The 14,982-nt window shown below is 40.6% G+C and overlaps 1 protein-coding gene across 1 annotated transcript; it reads left to right on the top strand.

The window, feature by feature from the left end:
* The first annotated feature begins 5,627 nt into the window (after positions 1 to 5,627).
* Positions 5,628 to 9,294, top strand: LOC125765787 (uncharacterized). Its single transcript, XM_049431260.1, has 2 exons — positions 5,628 to 6,683; positions 6,753 to 9,294. Exons 1-2 carry the CDS (start codon positions 6,337 to 6,339, stop codon positions 8,296 to 8,298), a joined length of 1,893 nt encoding a protein of 630 aa, XP_049287217.1. The 5' UTR covers positions 5,628 to 6,336; the 3' UTR covers positions 8,299 to 9,294.
* The last annotated feature ends 5,688 nt before the right edge of the window (positions 9,295 to 14,982 follow it).

Here is a 14,982-nt window from a genome sequence, read left to right as displayed (position 1 = left end):
GAGTGTATTTAGACGTTTGTAGAATTTATTATTGAGAACATTTAATTTACAACTATTGCTCATAAACCATTACGTACGTTTTTTGATAAAACTCTTTGCGAAAATGTGTAAGTTTCCCTCTATTAAAAATAGGAAGTCAGTAAGGTCCTTACACCCAAAAATTTGCTTAAAAATTATTCTCATACTTCTTCCTACTACTTCATTCATTATACCCTGAGGCTTAAACGCAACGTTTACCCGGAAATGGTCACTATTTTGGGGGTGAGCCTGTGAATCGAACATCTTCCTCTTTCTTTTTTTCTGCTGTTTGAAACGCTTAAACTGAAACGCAACCATCCAGTGAGCCAGAAAGCTGGTCCTTACCTTAAGGGACGCGGCCTGAAGTAAGTGGGATTTAAACATCGTTAGCGTTTTGTCGGGGCTGGCTTATTGGGGATTTTTTATTTCCCGCCCAACATCGATAGGCTTCCCCCCCCCCCCCCCCCATTTGCCGGCGCAACCAACGATGGAAGGCAGCACCGTTTGATGGGCCGAATGTTGATGGGCTTTACAGTTAGTTGGGTTTTGAAGATTTGGGGCAAAAAGTGCTGAATAAACAGCAAAATTCGATTATGACCGCTGGTGATTTGATGAGACGGCTTTGGGCTTAAAGACCACAAAGAGCTACACTTGCGTCCCCAGCTTGTCCCTACAGCTACGATTGCTGTCCGAAATATATATACTGGCCGTCAACATGCCAGTACCATGCACCAACGCTGTATTATCCAGTCCACCACTATACTATGTGCCGTTTTCCACCAAACCACAAGCCGGGAAGCGGGATTTTCGTCCAGCAGAAGAAGTTCGCCATTAAACTCCCACTACACAAACCATCATCCCGACAGGGAAAACGCACACACGCACACACACCCAAAACAGCTAAAACACGCATAAAAATGCCACTTTCGCCGACGCCAAACCGGAGATCGAGAACTCATGAACCAGAAGCCCATCAATTCGAGTGCGATTTATTGAACCCATGTTACTGGTTTATGGCCTGTAAACACTATTAAACATCTTTCCATTTCGGGCGTTTTTTTTTTAGGGTGCTTCAGTACACTCGACTGCAGTTTGATCATGAGAATCGAGCGAATAAACAACGGGAAAAGGAAATACAAGCACATAATGGTTTATTTTATTCGCGGAAGAGGAAGTATTGTGCAGTGTGTTTTCTTTTAGTATTTTTTTTTTTGCTATAATCGAGCAGCTTACAAAGTTCGGGAGGAAAAGGGGCTGTGTCTTAGAAAATAGTGAACCACATGACATTTAATACTAAACGCCCAATAATACGCCGACGCTGATGAATGATCGAGGGAATGAGACAGTTTGAGCACGATGCATCTCATACCAGATTGTGATTTACTGAAACTAATTTTACCATTATGTACTAGTAATAAAGCTTATATTTTAGCATATGTAAAATATAATTCAAATTATTCAATTTCTATGTAATCCTATGTCAGAAACATATAATCGGTTCCATCACTTTTGCATACAAATAGAAAACAACTGCTAACCCGCTCGGTCCATTCTCCGCTTGGTCCATTCGCGCAGGTTCCGCTGCAGTTCCATTGTGTAACTTTCGACTTTGTCTTTGGCTAACGACAACACATAAAATAAATCCATCGCATAGCGCATGGCGATTTGATCGCCCGAACGCGGACGGCGATTCCTTGGTGTAGGGGGAACGTTTGCAGTGACATCCGGCAGGAAATAAGATTTTTTATTAGTTTATCCATCGGTGATGGGAAAACACATTAGCCCCGGGCCGGCTGCATTGTGTCCTACCGCGCTCCGATGTAATAACTACTGTCCGTGATTGGCATGCTTCTTCTTTTGGGGCCGGAGTTTCATCGATAATCATCCCGCAAAAGAATCTTCCGCAACAGCATACGGCCACTAAGGACTGCCTCGAAAGGTTTTCCAAACTGGACTGTGTCTTTCCTGTGTACCGACAGTTTTGTCGTTTAGAGGAAAGAATGTCGCTACCGAAGACGTACCATGGTGGATGTAAACAGAGATAAAAAAAACACACTCCAAACAGATTCTTCACCCCCGCCCCACCCGAAAAGCAAACGCATGATACGAAAGTGGCTTATAAATTTAATAGCCAAAGCGATTCACCCAAAAATCCGCATTCACTGTCAAATTTATGTGATCCTTGGAAGCGATTTACGAGTTTGACCATCCAGTGTGCGTGACACACTGGTGTTTTTGGTGGTGGAAAACTGGTGGAAAACCATATGGTCATATTGCTGTGTGGAATGCAGACAGCACCAAATCGCCATGAAAAGTGAATACGAGCTGTAATTCCTGAGCGGATTGGAATGGGGCAAAAGTAGGTAAAATCACACGACAATCCGTTCGATTCGCTAGCACACATCAACAACGAAATGGTCATCGATTTGGACCTCGAAGGTGGACCAATTTCGGTAACCGAATTTGCTGTGCCAATCTAAACGGCTGCACGGCACGGGGATTTAGAAGAGGAAATGGAACATGTTAGCAGGGAATCATCATTTTTCTCTAACCGTACCACACACACACACAGGGAGCACAACTGTTGCTCAATTGGGCCGGGATGCTGTTGGCGCAAAATCCTAGTAACGGTATGCGTTGCGTTAGGGAGGCTGTAAGTCCCGGTAGAACACATTTTGCAAAACCCTCCAACCAAACCCCCCACCCCCAAAAAAAAAAGATAGTCACCGTTTCGATCGTTTTTGCTTTGCCCGATGGCAGGATGTTTCGTGTAGGTTTTGTCGATGTAGACGGAGCGAAACGGCTAATGCCAAATGTCGAATTCCCTCGTATCACCTTGCGATGCCGCCATCGTACGAACCCCATCGAGAATCCCAATCGACGAGTAATTAAATGAAACTGGAAACTGCCATTCGTAGCCGAGGTTTGGTTTTGTCGGCCTTAACTCAAGGCGTGGGGCGGGTCGGAGGAGAGCAAAAACAACTCCCTGCCGTCCGGGCTTGCCGGGGCAAAGCTGAACTAAATTAAATTCCATTTGATTGTGCTTTATGCTGATTGCCGGAAGCTATTCAACAGCTGCATCGTTGTTGCATTGCTGCATTGATGAACGGGCGAGTTTATGGTAAAGGCCCGAGCGTTGGGATTAAAATGTACATTGATTGGTATTGATTTAAATAGCTTATAAAATAGTGTAAAACGAAAATCGTTTCCAAAGTGTCACTGGCTAAACCAACTGCCCGGGCTCGATGCTGGGTAGGAATGCAGCAAAAGCTGATGGTGAAAAGTTATTACGATTATGACTTTTTCCAGAAGAGTGCGTGAGCGCAATTTTATGCGATCTTTTTTTTAGTCGCTGGATATTTGCAAACCTTTCTGAGCATTCGGAGGAAATGAAAGGTTTTGCTGTATAATCGTTTTATTGCTTTGCAGTATTCAAATTTTACAAACAGTCAAATCGCTTTGATACAGACTATTAATTTTGATGAATATTATTCATCGGAAATAGCGCTTTGTTAAACATTTCCATTTGTATTTAATTCTCCTGTATTATTTTTTTAGTCTTACATGAAATACACAACATTTTAAAAATGTCATATCCATTGTTACTGCTAAAAATCTTACTTCAGATATTACTGATTGAATGTGAATGTTACTTACCCGGGTAAACGATGGTTTATAGGCGCGACCCTTTACCTCCATAAGCCAGAGGACTACTTCGCAAGAAATTACTGCTTCTTTCACACGGCCCCTGTGATTTCACACGTTGGCTTCTTTCTTTCACTTCTTTCACACACATTTAAAACACAAATTTGGCACATTAAAAAACCTTTGGCACATTTAAAACACCTTTGGCACATTTAAAACACTTTTGACACGTTAAAAACACCTTCGGCACATTTAAAAAAAAACCTTTGGCACATTTAAACCACTACACTCGCCTTCAATGGCAGCATTTTTCAATACACGATCTCACGCAATAAGCAATACCCGCATTGAGAAATAAAAAACTGCATAATAGACACCTTTTTCACTTAAAAACCAATAACACTTGCAATTTTTTTCCTGGTCACTTTCCACAACACGTACCGAAAGGTTTTTTTTTAATTATTTGCAAATTTTATTAACTAGCCAAAGCCAGCACGAAAAAAAACTAATTGACAAAAAGCACTGCATAACACAAATACAAATAATTTACAAGCTTAGTACACGCACAGTATAACACTCACGGATTATAAACTTCATTACACTCACACAGGTGCCCTCCGGCGTTAGCGTACAGCAAACTACGCTGACCACGATGACCTTAACGTATGTTATAAGAACGCAAGAACGTACAATGCCTGCGCTGGTAAGCGAAATGCGAACAAATCTTTTTATCACTTAACCACAATTACCACGATACCGTTAGATCCGAAAACGCAATGATAACTTATTCAATCCCGAAAGAGTTAAAATTTTGCATTTGCAACAATACTGTTTGCAAATTTTTGGACCGCTGTAGTTTTACACAGTTCTTCTTTCACTTACACTCACTAACACGTATCACGAGAGTATACGCTAACACAAACCAAGCCGACGCCGGCAACAATTTAAACACGTGCTAAACAAATTTTCATTGTTTAACATCACATCAGCACAATGGATGTAGTAAATATCCATTCTTTGGATGAAATAAGTTCCACGAGGATCACTTTTTGGTCACAAAAAAAACACTTCTTGCCTTATTTTTTATGTACCGAACGCTTACATCACTCAAACGCATTCCGCTGTCCAATCGGTACTGATCACAATTTCTCTTTATCTCATGATCATTAACTCCTCTGCTTCGTTATCCTACACCTACACAACAATAATTGACAAACCGGTTTGCCGATTTTATCTCTCGCATCTTATTCCTTCGCACACAAGCTTAGCACACGCACTAATTGCAAATTTCATAAGCTGCACGTTCTTCAAGCCTCGACGAGCAAGGCTCGTCCTATTTGACCTCTTCACCTCCAGAACGCATGGAATAAAGACGTGTTTTATAAAAAGGAAGAACCACGACTTATTATTATATATTGTTTTATTTTAAATTATTATTTCCTTTCATAAAATAATATATTATCGGGAGAATTAATTTATTTTCAAGATGTTCAAATGATTAAATATTAATATCGTTTTTTTAAATATTGACCGGAAATTATTGACAGCATTTGTATCATGTAAAATTGTCATTTAGCGACCCCATTCTTTCAGTTGAGAAAAAGGTTTTAATTTCTGTTGTAGAAACTTTTTCTTTGGCATCAGTAACTCCATAAGTGTTTCGGAAGATGAATCTTACTTGGGATAAGTTAGAAGTTCTTCATTATCGTTGTTTTTAATATTCAATGCAAAACTATCGGTGTACCTTACAAGTTCCTTCAAAGAATTGGAATTGATTTGAATAATATTCCATATCAAACCAAAGTTTCTTTAATATTTTTATAGAGGCATCGAACAGCCAAAAATGCTCTTTATGCGAGATATTGTTCGTTGAAAGTGGAACTTTAATGACATTTTGTTTTCTACCTCATTAATTTTCAATCCAAAGTTTTTTGATGACTGATCAATCCTGTAGCAATCATCTGCTATGTAGAATGACTGCTATGTAGGATAAATTAAAGATCCTACGTAGATTAACTTATAGCAAATAGTTCGTAAAATTTGCTCCCTACAATTGCCTGACGTTAATTCCAAACTTTGAATGTGTAACATAGAGCCCCAAGAGTTTTCCATCTACCGTCGCCTGGCATGTGACATTAGGCATTATCAAAATTTTTGAATATAATTTACTTGATGTACTTTCCAACCTTAGTTTCAAACTCCAAAACTCAAAATAAATTCTTACAAGATCCTTCATAGCGTAATCGTATAATTAACTTCCCAACACTATTTACAAACATACAAGTAAGCAAATCGAAATAACATGCATTCTGCCATTGCTTAGCACGAAACGCCACTCCAATGCCTGTGGCACATGGAAAATATAAACAATCTTCGTGGTTCACTGCTTTCGAACACCTTTTCGTGAAATATATCGTAAATGTTATCGCGACCATGTTCCATATCTCCATCAACACAAAATAATCAGCCAAACGCTCAGGCACCTGAACCCTTATCGCTCTTAGTACCTGCACACTGGCCACAACCCAGCAGCGGTTGAGTCAGCACGGTGCGCACCACTTTCAGATAACGCAACACACAACACCGATAGATAACACTAGTTCGATTTGGCTTGCGTTCGCGGCCAGACGTTACCGTAACGTAACCTCAAAAGAATTCCCAACCGAATACACGATGGACGTACTAGACGGTGTTCCGCGATCGGTGCTCGGTTATCCGGTAAAAACGCGTACCCAAATTGTGATGACATTCCTAGTGCCGGTGATCTTTGAACTGATGGTTTACATCGTACTGACAACGGCAGATATTTTAGTGACCGTAGAGCACTTTCGCAATGGTAACCCATCCTGGGGTTGGTTCACACTGTCTCTTATCTGGCTCCCTTCGGTGGTGTGCTTTTGCTCCATCATATCTACCCCGGAAAGATGGCCGGAACTGATTGGGTGTGACGAGCGGACGAGCCACTTTTTAATTACCAACATTGGCATACTGCTATTCTTCCCACTGGCTGCTCTCTACCGGTAGAACCAGATCAACCTCATTAGCGAACGAAGCTGTCTCATTACTTTTCTCGTTCGAATTTATTGCAGCTTTAATAGACGCATTTTCTGGAGCATTGAAGCCCTTTTCCACGATAAGAACACCTATGGCAGGGCACAATCGGTAGCAAAAATATTGGAAACGTCACCCTGCGAACTCTATCACTTTCTTCAAGCATTTCTCCAAGCCGCTCCACAAATGATGCTTCAACTCTACATTCTGCTGCGCGATGGTACATTCCGTAACTATGACACGGTCACGGCACAGGTGATCAGTGTCGTTTTCTCCTTCCTAACCATGGCCACCATCATTACCAGCTATCAACGTTTCGAAAGTCAAAAGATCGTGGGCCGTTGCTATCCGTGGAGTACACCGGAACAAGCGACGACACGGCGCAAAGAACTGCAACGGTCAACTAGCACGGTTGAAAATACGATTGCTACCCAAACACCATCGATCGCCCCGGAAGCGGATCCGATCGTACCGAACATTATGCGTAATTTTTACTCCCGCTATGGCAGCGATGAAGAACGAATGTCTGACGCAAATGCACCTTTTGCTGTCCCTGGTAGCCCACGCAAAACGTTAAACGTCGATGCGATCAACTTCAATCGACAGCAATCGAAAGCACATCACGATCCGTTCGTAAACTTTACCGATGATGATAAGCTGCACGAGTTTCATGCACCTGACACGGTGGATAGGGTCGGATCGAAACCACGTCAAACGGGGCGTAGTGTAAGTTTCAAGCTTCGGGATACCGTTGAGGAGCTGCAGGAAATGGACCATTATCTTCGCAGCACGGAAGATATCCGGAACGTTACCGATGATAGTGACGATGAGTACTTGAAACCGGATGATTTCGATGCGGTCCCAAAGAAGCGGGCACCACCAACACCGGAAGCCGCAACCGGGATGTTTCATCGAGTGTCCGTGTTCCGGAACATGTTGCTTTACAATGCGGAAGCATTCATCAAGGAGAAAGTTCCTCGATTGCCAGAACGAATGTTTGATCATGCGGAATCCGATCGTACCGTAGTGCGCAAAGTGGGAGAGTCCGATCAGCTAGATGGTGATGCGATATCCTTACCGTCGCGACGACAAACGATAGTGGGCCTGGAACAGGACGATATGGTCGGTAAAACGGTGTTGTTCGTCGGGTGGGTTATGTTCTTGCTGATGCGTATGCTATCGCTTTCCACGTTCTACGTATTCTTCCCGCTATACTTCTGGATGCTGGTCGCCAACCACTATATGCTTATGATCGCCTGCATTATCTACGAGGTGCGTTTACACGAAAAGTTGGAACGCTACTTCTTCTATCTGTTCCTCGCTTACATGTACGTATTTTCTCTGCTCGAGTTTAAAATACGCTTCATCCATGTGCGCTGGTGGTACGTGGGATACATCGGCATTGTGATGTTGGAAAACGTCGCAATGCTAGTGGTGTGGTTCAATCTGGGCGTCTTTGAGTCATGGTGGTTCTACTTTCTGCACCACACGATCATTGCGAGTGGTGTTTTAAGCACCATGTGTTTCTTGTTTTATTACGCGTTTCTTCGTCCGAAGGATAAGGTTTTGTTTGTAAATGAGTGAATTTTCGTTTTGTATTTCGGAAATTGTTACACGAAGGATGCTCTCTAGCCTAAGGCTTACTCAGTCGTGTAGCATACAAGTATGCAGCTAATAGAGATGTAGAAAATATTTATTTGATCATTATGCTAAACCAATGTTATTTTTTATCACTTTTTTACATGACTATTAAGAAGCTTTTAAATCAGACATACGGCCGAGATCTTTGAATCCGGCCTGCACAGGAATAACGAGAACATCGATTATTATCAGGCTTGGAGTATGCAGCTTGGAAAATAGAGGAATATTTTTTTATGTTTTGTGTATGTACTCTTTAATCCCTCTTGAAGCCCAAACAACTCTTGAGTTTTATTTCCTCCTGACTTCTCCACGACTTTCCGCGCAAACAGGATGGCTCAGCTATCGACTGTTTTCCACATGTGTTTTCCCTACGAATAACCCTTCGTAGCATATGTGATATCAATTCTGAGAATCGAAATCGGCACAGCATGAATGTTTGATTCTGTTCTAGCCCTCTAAAGTCCATTTTCCATGGGTTTCTGGATTTGGATTTGAAGCCTGTCCAGAAACACTAATCTGGAGAATGAACTGAAGGAAAAAAAAGATTTTGGCGGCTTCAATTGCCACTGAACTTGAATTCAAGTAAGCAGTCAGGTAGGTTTTGCAACACAGAAGTGATATATTTAGGGCCAACTTTAAGCCAACATGAGTTTGACATCACTGCTTTAAATGGATGCAGCATTCCCTCCCTGCTAACTTACGGAAAGACAAGTTGAGGAAATTTTAAGCTGCACTAAGAAATTTTTTTTGTTCCTATCACGTTGATACGAGCTAAAATTAGGTTTCACACAACTGAAAAGTATAAGTTTGTACCATTTAAAACCAGCTATAAAAAAATTATTTGATTTAAAAATTAAAAACATTGTTCATTATCATTATAATGTGTCTTTTACTATGTAAATCTACTAAATAAAAAAATAAACGCTATTTATTGTATAATTCAACTGTTCTTTCTTTTAACGTTAACTTCTTCTTCTTCTTCTTGGCTTAACGACCTTACAGGTCACGCCGGCCATTTCTGGCTTACTAGACTTATTTTACCACGTAGCCGGATAGTCAGTCCTTGCTACGGGGAACGGTCCGGATGGGATTTGAACCCGGTCCGGCCGTGTGGACTGGCGCCGTTTATCACATGCACTACCGAACATTAACATACATTTCGAATAAATTAAACGATTACAAGTGCAATTAAGTATCTTTAACTAATCCACCAACCACACTAACCACGGAATGAGGCCAATCAAAAGCTTAGCTTAAAATCAATTACACCTTGCAGCAAAAGTAAGACATTACCGTTCGACGACAAGACTAACCGAATCCTTTGCAAACAGCCACTATTTAAAAAGGGGCAGCAAAAGGCCCCCATTCTCTTCCAACACCGACTGTTGGCAAAGGGCGCATAATCTCAAAAGCCATAATCCATGCCATCGTGACTGGAATTTGATGCGTTTTGTTTCCCTTTCCGGCATTCCGGCATCGGGATATCTCGCAATATACCCACTAAAAATTAACAACTTTCAAGATAATGCCACCGTGAACGGAACGGAACACTTTTTCTTTCTGGGCCGTCAGCCCGCCACTGGTTCTCCGCACCAGTTACCGTACATTCCAAGGAATCGATTGACGAAAAAACGACAGACTATTAATGTGATTTACTGTTACTGCAGATCGTGCCCGACAGTATGTTTCGGTCGGGTTTTTGGAGCAGGGGGTTCGTATTAGCTGAAATCGTAATGTTTTAATCTATTAAATTGATTAGAGATAAATATTTTATGAACGCTTGAATCAACTTCACCAATCATCTTCAGCGTGATACTTTGGATGTGTGAGAGCCTCACGAATCAGCTCTAAATGGTGCTAATAGCGGTATTCACACATTCTCCATTTGCCCGGGATGGAATTTGGGAAGAGTTTTAGTAGAACAAAAAAAGCGGACTGTACATCAAGCAAACGTTGCACCCGACGAGAATTCCCGGCGCATGATGAACAAGCAGTCAGTGGAGCAACGTTATGAATGTTTCTTTTTATTACCAATCACTACCAATGAAAGGGAGCTGATGGAAATTCCAACGCAGCCCAGGAAACTGGTCGTCAAATCAAGCGTGTGAAGAAGAAATGTCAAAGATGTAAGATTTAGTCAAGACTTTCATCATTCTTGGCGTGAATAACCTCGGGTCATGCCATAGTAAACGGTTTCCTAAAGACATAGCAATTATATAAAATGGAAATCTATATTATTCAGATTTTTTTATGACTGAACTTACAACACAATGAAGTTAGAGAAGGAGAATAGGATAATTGAATAAAGAAGTTGTAAACTAACTTGAAGCTGCTTGATCTCACATTACTTTTCAAACATTTTTATGTTCTCTTTTTAATATAATAAAACAAGCATTTTAAATGCGAATGATCAATCTTTCATTTTTTCATTTTTCTTAAATTTGAGATTTGATTCAATTTTTTAAATCCTAATTTAAAGTATTTGTTATGTAATCTATAAAAGGATTGGCTACCTGCTGTATTTATGTTGATTCGAAAATATTTGTTGTTTATTTCTTTACGAGTGGAATGGTCATATTATTTTACAATATACAGTGAAGAATAAAAATAAATGACCTTGTGACCATCATGAAAATACATTTATTTCAACGATTAATATATTTTTTTAAGTAATAAATTTTACTCTACGACTCTTTATATTATATTTCAGCTGTATTTTTACAATATTTGGCTCCTTATTCCGAGAGGTTTTGCAGACATCTTACATCAAGAGATCTTCGACCATTTTTTTTCTTATTGTGAAACTTGCTTACGGAAATACGACCCGAATGGGAGTTTAATCTCGATCCTGTCTCCTGAAGATCAGCACACTACACCAACCAATACAGGAAATTCACTAAAAGTCCTTTATTAATGGGGGTTATAAAATCAATAAGCATTCCACTCGAAATAATCAATTCCATAAACACACATCTAGCTTTATCTGCGATGTTGCTTCATGCTTCATGTTTTAACGCGCAGCAAACATCAGCATTTCTTCCGCAATAATTCGATTGCTAACTTTTCTCCCATCTATACATGTGACTCCTCGTTTCAATGCTGCCGGATGAATGGACGAACAGCAGGGACAAAGTCTTGTGTGCATTCATTCACACACACACACACACTTCCCCCGTACAGTGACCGAAAGGACGTACAAAATCTCTATAGTAAGAAGGGCGAGAAAAAGGAAAATGGCAAATGATATAGAACAACATTCCAGTTAAACATTCGATAATCCTTTTTCCCCCCCATTGACAATAGCTAATATCGCTGCGGAAGCGTCCAGTGTCGATCCCACACGAGCATTTTCCTCGCATGTATTGTCCACAATGTATTAAATCCCTCGCTGCGAAGTGCTTGCCGGTTTCATTGCCCCTTCGCGAATGTCATGTGAAGATTACTGCGTTCCGCAAACCATCCACAACGTCCATAGGTAATCCAACTGGAAATGGCAAAAACGGAAAGCAATCCCCGCTTGACTGGTCACTCACCACTTTTGGGCCAGCTTTGTGAGGCAAGATCTATTCAACGATGGTTGAAGCATCAACCACAACCACCGTTTGCCAAGCAGATAACAAACGGAAACCGATTCGATCATAGCTTTCGATTCCTTCGAATTCCCACACCCACATCTCTCCTAAATGACCATGAACAGTAAGCTAAAGCTATGTATAAAAAAGTATACCCCGTACACGGTCATAGTAAATCCACGGATGCCATAAATGTGACGTTAGAGTGGGTGCTAGAAAATCAACGCTACAATTGGCTCTCTCACGGCTCGTTCCGGTTAAAGATTGCAGAAATAACACATTGATCCAACTTTTTCAATAACTAATGGAATATGGATTTTTTTTCCCCCATACATTCTCGACTACGAACATTGCTTACAGAATATCATCCTAACTAAAGGCACTTATCGTACTACGGAGAAGTCCTACGGATACCTAGTGGATACTATTTTGATACTAAAAAAAGTGCAAATCTTTGCCTTGATTTTTCTTCCAATATGTAAGCCTTGTTGGCAAGTTTAATATTTTTTTATTTTTTTTTAATTCTTAATCAATTTTTCTGTTACTTTAAATCAACTATCTTATTAACAAAATGCTTAAACATTTTGTCAATATTAATTCACAATATTGTTTTAAAATTTCGAACATGTAACAAAATATTTATATTTCATAGAAGATCATATCCAATCATATTGAGATTGCAAACATAATAGAAGAAAAGAAAAAGAAAGAAAAACTTCCATTTTACAATATCAATTCCTCTCCGTGCTTTTATCGTTGCAACCTGAACGCCCACTCGTGTTATGCCACTGTCTGTGATCAACTTTACCCTCTAAAACTAATCTGTTTCGTATCGGCTTCCTTTGCCGGATTTTGTTAAACCCATCAATTGAACGCATCGTATTACCTACATATACCCACCCAAAAACCACTGGACACACACACCTCAACTTTATCCTTTGGTAACGATCCTTTAAATCGCCAGTAGACGTAGTACGGGGACGAATAGTGAAACGATAAAAAAGCTAACATTACCATCACGAAGCGTTTGCAAACCGAACGAGCAACAATAAAAAAATAAAATAAACACTACAACCAAGCAAAAACAAAATAAAGAACAAAACAACTAGCCGGAAATGGATCATTGTGGAGAAAGTCAGCACGAGTCAGCATGGTATGGAGACTTTGCTGCTGACGCTCCATCGGGAAACTGGCAAAAGAATCGTTCAGAATAGTGAAGGAAGCGCACGGGCATAACATTGTACGTGGTGGTATGACCTAAATTTTACTGCCGTTTCATATTGTTTGAGGAACTAGTTAGCTTTATGGATCATGATAAAATGTTTGGTTTCGGATACGTTTCATCCCCTTCTCCCCCGTTGGGGTTTCCCGGGATTACCCGCAGATTCGATCATTGGAAGAATGCATCTGAAGGCGCAATTTCACGGCAAAAAGGTAGCCCATGGTTTGGGCCGAACGAAACGAACCCATGGTCGTCACTGTTTAGCAATCGCTGTTACCCATCATCGCTGATATCCCGAGGCATTCCTGTGTTCCACATCACTTACAACCAATTGCAAAGTGTATCTTTCTTTGGTCTTTCCTCACCATTAGGACATATCGTGGTTACGTTAATGATAAGCTTTGGTGCTGGTTTTTCTTGGTATCCTTGTTTCTCTACTCTAGTAAACTAAAATGCTTCTATTACAGTTCCCTTGCCTTCATCCTGGTATGTATGTATATACACTGGTAAACAAACAACGACGTAATTTTAGCATCCATGCGCTACGATCCCGATACGGATCCACCGGGCGGGTAGTACCGGAGTGTTGCAACCTTTTCATGCGCTTAATTTATCTCACCCTTGGCACACAGATACACACACTTCTAGCCACAAACTTGTCGTTCATTACTCAGTTCTCTCTGTGTGTCTATGTGCGGAAAATGACACACTAGTAGCTAGAAAATCCGCCAGTAATGGGTAGGATTTCTTTTGATTCCACCATTTCCCATCGTCCACTTTGCCGTACTGCCCATGGTTACGCTAATAGCGCAGCATTGGGACATGACGCTCGTCTTAATGAAGTTTGTACAAATATTGACCATTTCTCTTTATGCTTCTTTTCTTCTCTACATCATTCGCTCCGAAGCTGAAGACTAATGTTACTTATGTCTCGGCAAACCGAACATGGACCACAATTGTCCACACACACACTCTCGTTATGATGTCAGCAATCGCAAGATTTGCGCCTTCGTTCAATATTACCTCCAACTCCTTACTCCAACTTCACCCATCCCCAACGTTTCGGCCAAAATGTAAGCAAATGGTGTTACGCTTACGGCAGGAAGATCGCGCTCACTCAATGATAAGGAACAGGCAGCACATCGTGCGGAAATAAGTAGTAGCCCCTTTTAGGATGGTGGTCATGGTGGTGGTGCGTGTGACTCAATAAGTCGTTAAGTTGGTCAATTGAGTGACAATGATAAAGGCATCGTGGAAACTCCTTTCCCGCTACTCGGCAACTTGCATCATAGAATTCTCTCTAACGTTTGCATGTTCAAAAGTAAAATGCTTGCAGTAAATAGTGCATTAACTTGCATTTTACCGCATTGCTTATTAGATCCGTAAATTATTTTTTTTTTGTTTTACTAATTAAGTACTGTCTTAATGCTGTCTCTCCGAGATACATTAATAAAGCGGACCACGTTTAACGAACAAGGGTGCAATAATGATAAAGGTTGAAAGGCGTAGAGTCGACTTCTTCAGTTGTTCGTAATGCATTTCAGCTTTTGGGTAGACTTTTTAAAAGAAAGGATCAATAAAAACTAAACCAAATGACCAAAAACAAGAAACGGCTTGTAGTAGCGATCGGACGATCGAATGTTGAGTTGCTTAATCAACTGGGGATTTAATTTGATTAAACTTTCTTATACTAATTTTAACCAGCATAAGTCGCATAACAAACTTTTGAGTTCTTGGATTTTTTTTTCGTTTTTCCTGCTTGTTGCCCAAACCGAAACATTAAAACAATGTTGAACCTTTTATCCAATGGGTAGCAACTCTGCTCTCCACAAG

This window comes from Anopheles funestus, chromosome 2RL (assembly GCF_943734845.2).
Source record: "Anopheles funestus chromosome 2RL, idAnoFuneDA-416_04, whole genome shotgun sequence".
NCBI lineage: Eukaryota > Metazoa > Arthropoda > Insecta > Diptera > Culicidae > Anopheles > Anopheles funestus.
This window is presented reverse-complemented; position numbering and strand designations above follow the sequence as displayed.

Coding starts and splice junctions, on each gene's coding strand:
- LOC125765787 (XM_049431260.1), top strand. CDS start 6,337: ATGGACGTACTAGACGGTGTTCCGCGATCGGTGCTCGGTTATCCGGTA. Junction 6,684..6,752: donor CCACTGGCTGCTCTCTACCG/GTAGAACCAGAT, acceptor AATTTATTGCAG/CTTTAATAGACGCATTTTCT.